General features: G+C 35.6%; 2 protein-coding genes across 3 annotated transcripts; both read right to left on the bottom strand.

The window, feature by feature from the left end:
• Positions 1-3,768: 3,768 nt before the first annotated feature.
• On the bottom strand, positions 3,769-6,963 carry LOC133031020 (uncharacterized). The gene is made up of 2 exons (XM_061104227.1): positions 5,735-6,963; positions 3,769-5,704 (listed from the first exon to the last, which is right to left on the bottom strand). Exons 1-2 carry the CDS (start codon positions 5,809-5,811, stop codon positions 4,840-4,842), a joined length of 942 nt encoding a protein of 313 aa, XP_060960210.1. The 5' UTR covers positions 5,812-6,963; the 3' UTR covers positions 3,769-4,839.
• A 1,118-nt stretch (positions 6,964-8,081) lies between these two features.
• Positions 8,082-15,926, bottom strand: LOC115705538 (uncharacterized). 2 transcript variants are annotated; one of them, XM_061104224.1, is made up of 7 exons: positions 15,204-15,926; positions 14,786-15,063; positions 13,992-14,090; positions 13,756-13,881; positions 9,610-13,000; positions 9,419-9,498; positions 8,082-8,495 (listed from the first exon to the last, which is right to left on the bottom strand). In XM_061104224.1, exons 1-5 carry the CDS (start codon positions 15,313-15,315, stop codon positions 11,255-11,257), a joined length of 2,361 nt encoding a protein of 786 aa, XP_060960207.1. In that variant the 5' UTR covers positions 15,316-15,926; the 3' UTR covers positions 8,082-8,495; positions 9,419-9,498; positions 9,610-11,254. The 2 variants fall into 2 exon arrangements, with proteins under 2 accessions (XP_060960207.1, XP_030488753.2); XM_030632893.2 differs by having other exon boundaries at positions 8,082-9,498.
• Between the last annotated feature and the right edge of the window lie 137 nt (positions 15,927-16,063).

Here is a 16,063-nt window from a genome sequence, read left to right as displayed (position 1 = left end):
ATCAAAAATTACCACAGTTGAGTCAAGTTGGAGTTCTTAAACTCAAAATTGATCAACCACTCAACCAGCCCTCAAAATCCTTTCAAATAAGCTTCAAACAAGTCAATACTAACCCAGAAAACAATCTCCAAACACTAAGGGTTCAGACAGAACCATTCCCTCAAAATTGCATGCTCAAACTCAAAGAAAAACCATCAAAACCCAAATGGAAAAGTTCTAGGGTTTTAACTCATATTGGAATCACTTCTACATCTTGAATTCTAGCTGAGTTCACTGATATTGATGAAGAAATTGTTTAGTTCTTAATGGTTTCTTAAGGTTGAAGAGATGAGAGAGAAATGAAGAGATTCATTTTGTTTGTTTTTTATTAATTGAATAATTGTTTATCTAGGTTTATCTTAGATTAAAATTAGACTATTATTATAATTTATTCTACAATAATACATCAAAACAACATTATTTTAATTATGCAAAATTACTATTTTGCCCCTTTCTCCATGCTTAAGTAATCTTAAGACTTAGGGGTAAAGTGATCAAACACTACAACCTCGTTTAATCTTGACACTCCAAATGTCAAATATATATTCCCCACTAAATAAAGGATTTTAAATCTTACCCATGTAACTCTAATGGCTAATTTGTCCCATTATCATGGTTATTGAGAAAATCACAAAAATCATAAATTTCACATATAACATATATAACACTCCTAAAGTTTAATAAAATCTCTAAAATCGAGAAATTATAACCCTAATGTCATTTATTAAAAATAGAGCCCATATAATAACTAATCACACATATAATCATAAGTTATACTTGATTAGTTCTAATTGCCCTTCTAAATCATAACTTAGTATGCGGTCATTACACTTACCTCCTTGTCAAAATGATTTTGTCATCGAAATCTAACTTGAACAACTTTAGATATTGAGTCCTCATGTCTGACTGTAACTCCCAGGTAGCTTCGTCCACCTTACTATAGTTTTAACAAATATCTATGATAAGTATGAATTTCCATTGATATTAAGAAAAACAAATCTGATATTTCATTAAAAAGAAGAAGAAAAGTGTTTGCCAACTCTCCCACAATTCCATTGTGGAATGAGTTGCAAAATTTAACAACGTTTTACTTGTTAACTGACAAAGTGTTGATACAGGTCAATAGCAATCAACAAGGTAATATATAAACTAATCCAGCAACAAAGAAAAGAGAGCAAAAATAAAAGGGAAATTTCACTTTTTGGCCTTAATAATACAAGCCATATCAAAATTTATACCCTCCCTTAATTTGTACAAATTTAGTCCATTAATTACATGAACTTCCCATTTTACCCTTTTTTTTCAAAAAAATAAATAAAATTGCTAAAAATTGAAATTGATCTTTCTCTCTCTCTTCCCTCTCTCTCGTGCACCACTCTCTCTCTAGAAAAAACTGAAAAATTTATCAAAAAATTTCTCTCTGTCCGTCCCACTCTCTCGTCCCTCTCTCTCTTCCCTCTTGAATGGTTGTTTCTCGGTGGGTGTTGGTGGAAAACTGAAGCACAACCCAATATCACTCAAGAATCTTACACCATTATAATGGGTAAGTTGTGTTTTAAGCCTTTTGTTTGACTTTATGTAGTTTAAAATTGTTATATGTGTGTTATTTGTTGGAACTGCTGTTTTTTGGTCTGAAATTGTTGAGATCTGGCAGATCTGGTTTTCAGTCGAATTCTGGGTTTTCCAGTGTTATCGATGATATATCGATAATTTATCGATGGTTTGTCGATGATTACAAAAGGAAAGGTCAGTGACGACCATTATCGACGTTATGTCGACATAATGTCGACATGTTATCGACATTAAGCAACCAACATATTATTTACAATTTGTCGACAACAAGCATTTATCTTTTTTTAGAAGTTGTCGATATTTTGTCGACACCATGTTGACAAAATATCGATGCAAATGAAAAAAGCCGTAAATAAAACATAACATAACATTAAAATAACATAAAATAAAATAAGATAAAAACATAACATAAAAAAACATTAAAAAAAACAGAAAATAAAGTTCATAAAAAAAAAATAAACATTAAATAAAACTCACCACAAGCCATAACATAACAAATTATTTTTTTTTAATTCTTTGGCTTGTGGGTGAGCCTTGCAATACTTGCATAATGTTCCAGGCTTCACCGGTTTACCGTTAAAGATGCCTAGTTTGCAACGACGGCATCCTTCGGGGAACCCTGGTGGTGGAGCCGGCCATACACCAGTTTTGCAAAAATGTGCTTCAAGTTGCCTGAACCTGAACTCATTCCCACATCGTTCTCTTTCGAAAGCTCTTTGGGCGTCAAAAACTTTCTGCATTTCAGGAGTAATTATGCCAACATCAGGCTCCTGCTTCAGCTCTTCAGGAGTTAAGATGGGGAATTTGCCTTTGTTCTTTCTTGGAGCCATATTTAGAACTTAAGAATAAGAGAAATTTTTAAGAGTAAGAGAGAAGTAGAAGACAAGAGCACTTATGAATAAGAAAGGGATTTGCTTTTATAGAGCAGTAAACATGTTGGGAATGTAGGAAAATTTAATGGTCATTAAATGTGTAACTGTACAGGTAAAACGCATGAAATGGTGTATTTGTCGACTGAATGTCGATACAATGTCGATATGTTGTCGACAACATGCCAATTTAGTGACACTGCTATCTTATTTGTCGATACCATGTCGACGTCATGTCGATAGCTTGTCGATAGGACACGTGTCTGACATGCAACGTGTCAGTTGGGAAGGGTTGTTGGGAACGTAGGTAAAATGTATTAACATTAAATGTGTAACCGTAAAACACGAAATGCATGCACTGTGTGTTTATCGATTGAATGTCGATGGTGTGTCGATGTTATATCGATGGCGAGCATGCTTGGTGTGGTTGTCGACGTTATGTCGATATTATGTCGACACAATGTCGACAATTAGTGCCATAATTTCTGCTGTTGTGATTATCGACATTATGTTGATTGATATCGATGGGATGTCGATTTTTATTTTTTTTTGGTGTTTTTTCCTTTACTCACCTTGTTTTTTTGGTTTGCAATTGCAGGAGAGAAAGTGTTCCTTGTTGTATCGTACGATGGTGTTTGGTTATGTGAGAATTATAATTGGATCTACAAAGCAAATAGCAGCTTCACGTTGACAGTTACAACTGAGACAACTCTACAAGAACTGCGACAAATTTTATATGAAGAGTTGGAAGTTGATCCGGTAGCGTATGATTTAAAGTTGGAGATTTGTTCCTTGTACATGAAGGGAAAAATGGTTGCGCCAGAGGTTATTAAGAGAGAACGCCAACTGAGAACGTTCTTAGAGATGAGGGCAACAATGTCAAATACAGAGTTTATGCCATTATTCGTGACCAATGTGAGAAAAGTTGGGAATTCGGAGCCTACGCCGCCTACTAATCCTCTCCCTCGAAGTGTGGTAGGGTCTTGCGTTCCCAAAACAGATGTTGGGATTGGTGTGAATGAGGAGGTTCCGACCAATTTAGAGGTTCCGACCAATGTAGGGCAAGAACAAGAAGCGACAGGATTTCATCAGTTTGAAGAGTTCGATACAACCTTCTACAATAACGATCCTATTGTAGATTTGAATATGGACGATGAACATCATGCAAACCCCGCATTTGAGGCGTCTTGTACTTATTCGTGGTAATAACATGTTTTCTATTGGGAAATTTGATATATTATAATGATGCATATTTTGTCATCATTTGTTTTTATTTTTCAGGTTCGAAACTGCTTTAAAATAATGTCGAGGTTGAATATTTTTTAAATATTTTAATTATTTTTAGGTTTAATAGTTATTTTTGTTGAATAATATCGATATTTTATATTTGAAACCACGAATAATTATTAAAATTTGAACGAAGAGAATGTCTATATATACATAAATGTAATGTTAATTACACAAAATATACAATGTCCCAATAATTACACATATAATCAGCCAACATTTTGGTAAAATAAATCAACACACCACCGTTGACGAAACATAGCTATCCGGCCTGGCTTCACATCGGTCAATCCACGTTGCATCATGAGATGCTCCACATACTCAATGCAATAGATGCCACAATCACCACTAAATGCAAAATAAAATGTAAAGTCAGTCTAACGTAAAACATATTTTAATACTATAATACTTTTTTATCGCTATGTACTTGGTTGTTGACTTCGGAACTAAGTCGTGAGTGGCTCGAGTCGAGTGCATTTTTAGAAGCACCGTGATGTCTCTGTTAGTTAACGCCATGATCTCGTTGTTATGTGGAAATTCCCCGGTTGCAAGGATTAGCGAGGGCAGCAGTTCTCCCCAAGTCTTCAGGATGGGTTCCATGGCGGTCCAATGACAGACGCTGGAATCACAGTTGTAGACATTAATTTTCCACAGCTCTATGTCAACTTCAAGTGTGACCCAGTGCCTTGCCTCGGGAAGATGCAGAACGAAGTAAATAAACTCGTTACCCCTCCATCTCTCAAAGACTTGGGACTGTAATTACGGAGAACAACGAAACAATTAAAAAACCATAATAATCCTCCCAAACAATTAACATTTAAAATCTTACTAAAACAATACCTTATGAACCCCTCTGCAGTAGTCCAGGATATAATCCTCCCACACAAAGTTTCTCCTCGGACCCTTGTGGCTCGTCCATGCACTGCTGATCATGGTGGTCACGAATGTGGAGAGAATGACACCCTTCTAAGGAAATGTCAGTGGATAGTCGGTGCGTCGCCTCCTCAGCATATGCATTCCTGCATCTATATGCTGCATATAAAGGAAAATGTCAGTTAGACAAAAAAATATATTAATTGCACATAAAGTTGTAAAGTGAAGTAATATTATAAAATACTTTACTTACGTCATCTGTAAGACATTCCTTTGGTGTGAGCATTATCCAAAAGAATGATGGACCGTAATCACCACTTCTCAAATCCCGAAGTCGGTGGTTCGGAATGAGTCCAACACACCACTTTCGGAAAGTGGTTAACAATTTCTCATCCGGTGGCTCCAGGGGATCAAACGTCGAAGATGGCCTATGTCTCCTCTTCATCTCCGTATAGTCACCGAACCATACAGGAGGATTTCTCTTCCTCTTCCGACTCTTAATCACTGCAGGTTGTGCCTCTATCGACAGAATCTCACCCTGCGACTCGGTGTCATGTACATGGATAACACCTGTATCGATCAGAGTCGCTGGAGCTCCCTCGTAAGGATCGTACCCGTCGGGGAAGACCTCCTCCTCTTCTACTGGGGGTGATGCAGCTGGTGGTGGGGTAGATGGATCTGCTGGGGCCTCCGGTGCTGAAACTGTCGTTGGCGGACGATTCAACATGGCCAATATGTCTCTAAGCTGCTCCATAATTACGTTCTGACCACCCTTCAGCTCTACATGGTTGGTCTCGTATGCCTTCTTCAGCTCGACATGAGCAGCATACAGACCCTGAGTGTCAGCCTCGATCCTATCCAACCTCGCCACTAAATCAGTGTACTCGGCACCCCGAACGCCTGATGAAGATGGTGCACTGGGCTGAGGTTCTGAACCAGTGGCCTGAAAAAATATATACCAAAAAAATACGGTAAGCATACGATAATTCCACAATGTAACAAATATCACAAAACAAAAACAATAAAAAATCAAGACATAAAAAAAAAGTTCCAAAAATTGGTACCTGAGTGTCTGTTTTTTGAGTGTCTGGTACCTGAGTCTCTGGTACCTGACTACCTGCCTCAGCCTCTGTGTCATCCACACCATCATCAACCAGGTTCTCCACACCATCGTAAGATATGGTCCTCACAAATGCCTCCTCCTCTGTCCGTAGAAGTAGCCCCTTCACCACTTCAAGATTCTGTTTATGGTTCAAAAAATATCAAAATAGAACCATTTAGCATTTATTACAAGCATTTATGTTAAATAATTATTCTGAACATAAGTGAAATTCATATCCGTCTAGAAAATAATGCGCTGACGTCTTTCTTCCCAATATCGCCCTTGCTCGTCCACCTAAGCATCCTGGGGAATCGAATCCCGTGATTCGTGCCATACCTCTTGCCTACCTCCAAAATGGCCTCGTACGCCCAATATTGTACTGCAGGTGCGAAGCCATAAGCTGTGTATTTGCACTCGTGCTGAACATTCGAACTCAGCTTCTTCTCGTAGTTGGCCTTCTACTTCAACATGTTTTTTTGAAGCGAGTGCATGAGTCTGGCGAATGAGTGCTTCCCCCAAGGAATCCGGAAGAAGAACTCGAAGTCTTCCACATATCTAAGTATGTGAGGCGTAATCAGCGCGTTTGCCTCGCGACCCAGAAGCACTGACTCCACAAACAAGCACAAGCCGAGCTTGTACAAGTCTTCCGGGTTCTGACAGTTTGTGAACCTATCTTGGAGTGCTTCTGTCTTCACACTATCAGACCGATTGAAATATTTGTTGATCAATCGGTCTGATCCTGAGCGAGCAACCTGCGCAGCCTTCTCCTCTTCTGTTGGCCCCGAGGAGAAGTCTAGGCCTGTAATGAGTGCAAACTCCAGCACTCCAAATCTGACCTCCTTCCGACCAACGTAAAACTGCATCCTCAACTCCTCCTGGGCATCTACCTTCATTTTGTGGAGCATCAGCTGGTGAAATAACACCGAGGAGAATGTCAACGGTACAGCATTCCAAAAGCTGCCGAAACGGTTTTCCTTTGCCGTGTTATTCAAGTTGTACTCCTCAAACCGAGACTTGATTTTTGGAAAAATTCCGGTGCCTCTGTAAGTAACGCGACCAGTAAAATGCTCGGGTGCTGGAATTATGAGTCTCGGAGCCATCTGAAAAAACAAAAAATAAATAAATAAAGCTGCCAAAAAATTTAAAAAACATATCGACATTATATCGACATGTCGTCGACATTATGTCGACATTATCAAAAGCAAACACAATTCAATTATATCGACAAAATATCGACATCCTGTCGACATTCAGTCAATATTTTAAATGGACAACAATTTCACAGCTTGTCGACAAAATATCGACAACCTGTCGACATTCAGTCGACAATACAAACTTAAATTCATAAGTTATTATAATCAACAACATATCGACAACCAGTCAATATGTTGCCGACAAATTCAATCAGACCACAATTTCACAACAAGTCGACAACATATCGACATACTGTCGATATTCAGTCGACAATACAACCTAACAATGAACAAGTTAATTTAATCGACAAACCATCGACATACTGTTACTGTCGACAAGTCGTCGACAATATAGGCCAGAAAATACACTGAAACCACCATCGACATCCTATCGACATACAAATAACATCTAAATTCAAACAGACACTCAATCTATCGACATCCTATCGATATGTCATCGACAAACCCTGTACATACATATAATTTCGCCAAAAATAATACACAGAATCAAAGGAATCCACAGAATGTACATGAACAAAGATAAATCACAAGTAATCAAGTAATCCACCAAAATCTAGCAAAATTGAACATTTAAAATCAATTATTTTTTTAAAAAAAAAAATAGTACATTTTTGACTGAAGTGGGTGTCGATTGAGGACGGTGGTGGGTGTCGACTGGATTTTGTGGTGGTTGTTTCGTGGGTTTTGTCGTCCTCGACTGGGTTGTGGGTTCGTCGATTGGATGCACACGAAGAGGGAATGGAGGTTGGGGAAGTTGGTTTGGGTTCTCGGACTTTCGTTGTGGCGAGGGAGAGGGAATGGAGGTTGGGGAAGACGAAGTGGAAAGAGAGAGAGGGAATGGAGGTCGGGAACGCCTTCAATGGAAGTGCCTCGCTGGTTGGGTTTCTCGGAGGTAGGTGGGGGGTTGGGGAAGCCGAAGTGGGAAGAGAGAGAGGAAAGGGAAACTTTTAGAGGGAAATTTTAATTAAAGGGTGATTTGGGTATCTTTTAAAATTATAGGCATTAATTTGTACAAATTAGTTTAGGGTATAAATTTTGATATGGGGTATATTATTAAGGGCAAATAGTGAAATTTCCAAAATAAAATGGTCAAAAAGAGGATGTATACATATATCACAAATAATAGGAAGGAACTATTCCAAATTCATTTCATGTATAAGAGCCAACAAGTACAATAGTCTATGTAATTACAATTACTCTACATATATTGATAAACATATAACTGGAAAGTAGTACAATAGTCTATGTAATTACAATTACTCAACATCTATTCTATATAAAGTGTACCTATATAACTGAATTCTTGATTTATGAGAAATTCATGGGTGACTTTTTATTTATATTTAATAAAATAATAAAATATTATTTATATATAATAAAATAATAAAATAAAAATAAAACAAATTCCATTAATATTTGAACTGATATTTGATGCTAATTATTCGAGAGTCACTACCATCGACCACCGAAGCTCGAGCTTTCTCTATTCTACGCCACCACACGAAGTCGTTCTTCAGCCTCCACCGTCACCTCCATAGCCTACAACGAGCAAGGTAAGATTTTAAATTTGATTTTAGGTTTAGGTTCAATTGTTATATTATTATGATCGTAGAAATAATTAATTACTTTTTATGATTTCAAATAGATACACATGATCGGTCAATCTCGGTGGCCAAAGATATATGTTCCAGAAAAATAATACCAGTACTACGCCTCATGAATAGACTAATCATCATATTATGTATAAACACATATATTCCTTGATTTGATTCAAATTAATATTAATTTTTCTCTTAAATTAAGTAACTTAGAGAAAAAGAGGTGTTATAAATATAGGTGTTGTTCGGTAATTATTAAAAAATCAATTTTTTGATTAATTAATTAAAAACCATAAAGAAACTACAAGATTTTGTTAAGTAAAATTTAAAAAAAAAAACAAAAAGCAAAATGATTGCCGAAGAGGCCTATATTTAATGATTATGATCAGAGAAAATTCTTACACTTAATTAATTAATAACAGGTTAATATAAGCTATATATGAGAGTGTTAGAAAAATCTAGAAAGCGGACAAGTAAGAGTTCACCACTCAAATATCAAAAGCATATGTTAGTAGATAAAAAAGTATACAATCAGTTTATTTACCGTTGAAATTGTCAACACTCTACTATAAATGCTATATTTTTCGAATTCTGACTATAAACGCGCTGCAACAGATTATTATTTCATAAATATATTTTTTTTCCTTAAAAATGAACACAGGGTAATAATGTTGAAGCAGTAATATTTGGCACTGAAATTGACGCTAGAGAAAATACTTTGGAAGTATTCCACACTTACTACATCAGCAACGCCTATGTCAAAAAAACAGCCCTGCCTTTCGATAAAAAGAGAGACTACAAATATACATGGACAGTGAACTCAAGAACAAAAAGCAAAAATTCAAAAATTCAATTAACACATACATTTTGATTTAGGGCTGTCTCTATCGTCACGCGACACGAGTACCTTCAAAATCAATCCTCAACTCCCCGAGGCAGAAGCACTGAAGAAATGGTAATACTCATAAAATCAAATACATATACTATTATAGCTACACATTTTACAAAAAAATTAAATTTGTGTATGCTATATTTATAATAATTATCATACTTACTTTATTTTAAGGGCGGAGAGTAACGAAACAGAAATTAAAAACGCAATAGCAAACTGCTTGACATATGAATCTTCTCCAAAATCTTTTGTTGGATTACACGAAATAGTGACTAACATCCAAATTTCAGAGTTGACGAAAAATCTGCAACTGAATGAGGTAAAAAATACTACAATATTTACTTTATAAAACTTTTGTTTCAATATCTTACTATTATTAACAACATTTGATTTGGATGTAGAAAAAATATTTTTGGATTAAGGCGTCAATAAAAATAACTGATACTCTCCAGAATTTTTATTACATGTCATGTGACGCATGACATAAAAAAATAGATTTATACAATCGCAATGAAAAAATCATATGTGACAAGCCAACGGCCAAGAAGGATTTTCTACACCACAGTATATTACAAAAAACTTATGATGTTATTGAAATTAAGTTAAAATTAAAAACATACTCACAATCTTATTATGCATTTTACAGTGCTATAGCATATGTTGAACTTGATGACAATACAAAGAGCCTATCTGCTATCATGTTCGCAAATATTGTGGAAAAAATATTTTCATGTACTGCCAAACTAATGAAATATACTGCAGAGGTATAGTTTTTAAAAAATAAAATAGTTTTACATGTCTTTCATAAGTTGATTTTTTAATTAAATAAATTATGCACACCATGTCTAACCATCTTAAATGAAAATACATCACTGTTTGCAAGAACACCGTCGCTTTGTCGACACTACTATATTCAATTTATCAAAGAAAAAATAGATGATCCAGATATATGCGGACCCGGCTAGAATGAAAAGTGCAAAATATAAAAATTACACTATTGTCTCTATCGAAGAAAATGAAGATTGAAATCCACCAATGACTATCATTAGTTTTCTTATCTACAATTTTTAGACTAATGCTATCTTCAATTATCAACAATTTAGAGATTGATTTTTAATTTTCTTTTTATCTTACACCCATTTAAGTAATTTTTCTTTAAGTATTGGAACATCAATTTTTAATTTATTTTTAGATTAACTTAAGAACAGATTTAAATCATTAAGCTTTCTTAAACACTAATATATTGCATTCGGTATTCACTTTTAATTGACAACATTATAAACTATAATATTTAGATACACATAATAATAATCTCACCTAATAATATTTTTTCTTTAATTTTTAATCGTATTACTTTCAAATAACATAGAAAAAACCTAGCATAAAATTTAGTATACGTGCATCACGTACCTTTTTTTTTGCTAGTATATTGATAAACATATAACTGGAAAGTAGCACAATAGGTACAAAAATAAGTGTCTAATATGAATGGTGACAAAAAACAAAAATCAAAAGTGGTAAAAATTAAGGGAATGGCTAATGCCAAGCTGGTAAAAGCTACAACCTATTTTTGATTGTGTTTCTATCCTGTACAAGCAGCTTTGTACGTAGTTCCTAAATTCAAAAACATAAAAAGGTCCAAGGAAGGTCCACTAACCTGTGTCAGCAAAAATAGTAACCAAAACAAAACATCCCTTGCCGAGGGTGTGCTTTCCAGGGATGTTTATCAATGAAACATCCAATTGAAGCAAATGCAAATGCAATACTCATTACCCAATTTTCTAATCCAATTGAAGTCATAAACAAAGTTAGCAAAGGTCTAAACCCTTTGCTTTGGCTTCTTCTGCAATACTCTTTTTCATCTCTATATCCGTGTAAAGGGTCTGGTAGGACTTCCACAACTTTACAGAAAATGGATATACCACCAATGCTCTTCCGTAAAATCTCTGAGATATGGTGTTGACACCCATTACATTACCCAAGATGCGAGCAGCTTCAACCCATACATGCTCTGGAGGAATCGGGACAGCATGCAAAATTGCACTAACTAAGTTTGAGCTTGCCCAGAACAATATACTGGTCGGAGTACGATCAGTAGAGCTGTTGGGACTGCTGCTCAAATGTCTACAAACAGACATAGCTAATTCATAGTTGGATGGAGATATGTCCAGAATGCCTTCAACAAAATCCACCAAAAGCTTTGGCTTACACAATAATTCAAGTAGAAAAGTTGGCCCATACCAGAGTTCAAGAACCAAGTTTACAAGAGAGAAATCAGACGAAACTGGACTGAATATGTTGCTCATAAGCTGTCGCACTCTAGGTTTCTTGGTGTTTTTGATAAATTTTCTAGGCAAAGGCTCAGGGACAGAGAAAGGTAATGAATTACCTATGTACCGCTCCAAAATGTTCAGCACACCACTGACAGAAGCATTCTCTTTCAATAGCAATTCACCAGTGAGCAAAAACATGGCATGTTCTCCAATGCAGTACTTGAAATATTTAGGAATAGAAGCTTTTAATGCCTTTTCAACAGCTATGCTAGCTCCAAGACGATCATTTTGCATTAGCTTATAAAGAGAGAGATTAAGAAATCCAAACATCACATCAATTGGACTTAGATTAGGAAGAGATTCCAAGATTGAATCCGAAGCTAATTCTATATTCTCACTATTCATACCATTCTGCAGATCATGAACTTTCCAAACCGAATGAAACCACCGGTCCATGAGTACCTTCCCACATTCATATCCTTTACTTTGGACAGCACATTGTGCATACTGATTCCAAATACACTGAATTCCTGGGACTTCTTTTGGCCAGCTACCAAGGATTTCCTCAAAGCCCGAGAAACTAAGATCCCCGAAATCCTTTTCATGTGCTCGTATTAAAACAAGTTCCAAGCATGATGGAAATAGTCCAAGATATTTATCCAACAAATTTCTACTACATTCCAAATTGTCTAGAGCAACCATGCACCTAATATGATTGACAGCAAAAAAATGTGCTGAGGTCAGATTAATATCATCTTTAAGTAATTCAGTTTTCATCAATGAATCAATAGAAAGCATTCCTTTTTCTATCAACTTAACAGCCCTCTGCTTCTCATCATCTAGTAAAATAATGGAAGGCCACTCAATTTCTGAGGCCTGTTTCTCACATTCAAATTGCTGGACCACGGCATCTGGTAATTTCCTATAAATAACCAAGTAAACACAAGAAATCCAGAATATGAATTTATCAGAAACTGTCAGGCGTGCATGTATATCAGAGAGCAGGACGGCAGGTTCATCAGAATTACTGTCAACAGCAAGGAGTTCAAAGATCTTCTGGATAGCCTTTTCAACATTCCCAGACATGCACAAGCAATCCACCATTTGTAAAAACAGATCTAAGATGCAAGCACTAGCATGCAATCTATCCCAGTCAGATGCAGTACTATGGAAGCAAAGAGCAGAGAGTGCTGCATAATATTTACTTAACCGATCATCAATATGTGTGCAGCTGTTGATATACATAAGCCAGAGTTCATAAGATCCTTGATTGTATTTGACCTGAGAACAGGAAAAGAAGTGTTCCACAGAGAAGTTTCAATTCCGGGTATTGAATGAAATGGGGAAGGCATATCTAAACATAACATGCCTCCAAGCTCCAATGCAACAACAAAAAATATAAAATTGACAGCAAAAGAATAACAAAGCTGGCACATGGAGCTCTGCTACATTGCTATCTGAATTCTCAGAAAATGGTGTCAGCATAAATGTCAACTTTCTACTTTTCTCACTGTTCTAACATATTATTTTTTGTGTTTTTACAGTGTAAATTCCTAGAAAGAGAACCCCTTTGAAATTTAAAACTACATGCAAATGTAAACTGATGAAACCCAACTTCGGATACTGTGAACAATACTGTAACTTAAAACAAGATAGTAAAAAAGATAGATGGAAATATATGCTTGCAAAGGAAATATTAGCATAAATCATTTCACCTAAGAAAAAATCTCAAATAACTATGTCAATCCATGATACCAAATTCACACCCCAACAACCCCCTCCTCTCAAAAAGATTTGATCACTCAATAGAAATTCGGATGTGATAATCAGAGATGTAGAAGAATCAGTCAGTATTAACAGGTATACAGACAACTGTTTCCTATCATTACAGATATATGAGATTAACCGCAAAAAGCAACTGAAAAGTAGAAAATAAAGTTTTTGAAAAAAACCTACAACATCATAGAGCTGTCGCCAAACATGGAGTACTCTGACCACACAAGATTCTAAACAATAGGAATCATGAAATAACATACCGCATAAGAGAACAGGTCATCATTCCCAGTAGACTTCACACTACTATAGTAAATAAGAAAATGGAATATCCAGAGAGATATAGATCTTGGATCAGCCTCCAGAGCCCGAGATATAATGTGAAGAGCCTGCAAAACTCAACTTAAAATGATAAGTAGTGAAGCTTCTGAAGGTGATTCTATAGACTTACGAGTTATGATGCAGATAAAATCCTAAAAACGAACACTAAATAAATTACCTCTTTCACAGCTTCAAATTTGTCTACCTCCTGATTGAAAATTAAAATAGCCGTTTCCAGGGCTTGCTCATTATCAGTCAAATACTGTTTGTGTTCACTCTAAGCATACATCATGCCAAGAAAAAAATTAGCACATCCAGAGATAGTGATCAGAGAACAAACAAAGAAAAATACTTCTCTTGTATGAATCTAAAAACTTGAAAATAGGGGGATTCAAAACAGGAAGCGCCAATAAAGCTCACCACACAATTTTATCAGAGACCTCGTCTATTAACCAAAATCAAACCAATAATGAGAACATCCCAAGCAATTGTACTGGAACGAGTTTGTGTTCACGAAAACAGATAATTGATCCCAAATTTTTAGTGTTTCTAAATCCTAAATCAATCAAGTTATTTATTCCTTAATTATAAGATGCACTAATAAGATTGTAGTTGCTATTAGCATCAAATTTCTTTTATAAAGTGTTTTACAACCACACAAATGACCCAAGAATAGTTTCAAACTAAATAACAGATAATAGAAAGACCAAAGTTTGCGTGAATACAACCAAGAAGATAATTCACTAAACATGTATTCAATTTTTGTGAAGGACAGTAAACAGATATGCAAGATTACAATGATGCAAAAAAAAAAATCACATGTAACCTATAAAAAGAAGTTCTAAAAATCGCACTTATCATGTAAAGTGTAAACTGATAACACATAGATAAAATGCAACAAACAAGAAACAAAAAAGAAGAATAGATATCTGGGTTAAAATAAGGAAAGAGGAACAGAATTAATACACAAACCATTCTGCTAGTTCTACTCAGAATATATGACGATTGCCTACTCCAGCTTCCACAGACTTCTATGCGGCCATCACTACCATGTGCGAGAGGCCCATGTGCAGGCAAACCATTTGACAACAAACTTGATAATGTTAAGGATAAACTGAAACATTTCTGCCAGCAATGACTATTTCTCCATGCTAAAACAGATTGGTATGAGTTCAGATCAGCTTTCAGGGTATCTAAGCCAACTAGATATGTTGGGGACATCATAACATCATAGTACTTGGGAACTTTTGCTGCATCACAATAAATATTTTAGAAGTAATATAAATTGAACTAGGCAGTATGAGAAAACATTGCCAAAAAAAGAAAAAATAGGACAGACAAAAACTACTTTCAAAGTACATATATTTATATATAAAAAGTAACTGCATACCATCAGTATCAGAATCATTATTCTGATCGTGAGATATAATTTCACTACACTTGTCCATGACATGCTGCCAAGGACATTCATCATTGTTGCACTTTCCTCGGAGTTCATACATGCAAAGGGGTTTAAAGGGGTCAACTGAAATATCACAATTATATCACAATTGGTAAGTTGGCTAGCCATAGAGTCAACAAATTGGCCGACTATAGCCTCCTCCAAATGGCCAGACAATGCCTCAATGTGGCTGGTCACCTATTCTTACTCTGGCTAGCCCCATCCAATATTAGTCTGCTCTCATACTTCTAGTCTATAGTGACTAAGAGGTAAACATCATCTTGAGCAAGATCCCTTGACAAAAGGAAAAGAAGAAGAGACCAAACTAATTCAAAGTAGCATGGCTACCCACAAAGAGTTACTAGACCCTTCAACAAATAAACTGAGGAATGAAATTAATGGATAAGTCAAAAAGAGAGATTAACCGAGCAACGAAAATAGTAACCTTAAATATTATTAGCCCCAATTTTCGAAATTAGAGACTAATCTGATCAATCTTAAGTTTTTAAATATTTTTACCGCAATTATCCCTTTTTCTTTTTAAGAATAAAAGTTTCGAGCTCTTCATTGAATTGGTGTTCTCTAAGAGCAAAAATTCCACGCCATTTTTTAGAGCAAAACACCAAAATAATACACCTATGGAGATTGCCCCACTAATTATTTCCTTCCCTGAAAGAAAATACGAAATAGAATGCTCATCACCTTTCCGATTGCCTACTATGATTTAAGCCTATCCTCATCGTTGTAAAACATTTGCCTTTTCCTATTTGTTATTTTTAATCTTCTGCTCAAGTCTCATCCCCAAAAAT

Source organism: Cannabis sativa, chromosome 1 (genome assembly GCF_029168945.1).
Source record: "Cannabis sativa cultivar Pink pepper isolate KNU-18-1 chromosome 1, ASM2916894v1, whole genome shotgun sequence".
In the NCBI taxonomy this organism is placed as follows: domain Eukaryota; kingdom Viridiplantae; phylum Streptophyta; class Magnoliopsida; order Rosales; family Cannabaceae; genus Cannabis; species Cannabis sativa.
The sequence above is the reverse complement of the archived record's forward strand: the minus strand, read 5'-3'. Positions and strand labels throughout refer to the sequence as shown.

What these genes read in the sequence shown, in the direction of transcription:
- LOC133031020 (XM_061104227.1), bottom strand. Translation starts at nt 5,811, where the DNA reads ATGGTGTGGAGAACCTGGTTGATGATGGTGTGGATGACACAGAGGCTG. An exon ending in GTCAGGTACCAGAGACTCAG is followed by an intron (nt 5,705 to 5,734) that starts GTACCAGACACT and finishes ACAGACACTCAG; the next exon opens with GTACCAATTTTTGGAACTTT.
- LOC115705538 (XM_030632893.2), bottom strand. Translation starts at nt 15,315, where the DNA reads ATGTATGAACTCCGAGGAAAGTGCAACAATGATGAATGTCCTTGGCAG. An exon ending in TAATGATTCTGATACTGATG is followed by an intron (nt 15,064 to 15,203) that starts GTATGCAGTTAC and finishes ATTGTGATGCAG; the next exon opens with CAAAAGTTCCCAAGTACTAT. An exon ending in ATGACCTGTTCTCTTATGCG is followed by an intron (nt 13,001 to 13,755) that starts GTATGTTATTTC and finishes TCCTGTTCTCAG; the next exon opens with GTCAAATACAATCAAGGATC.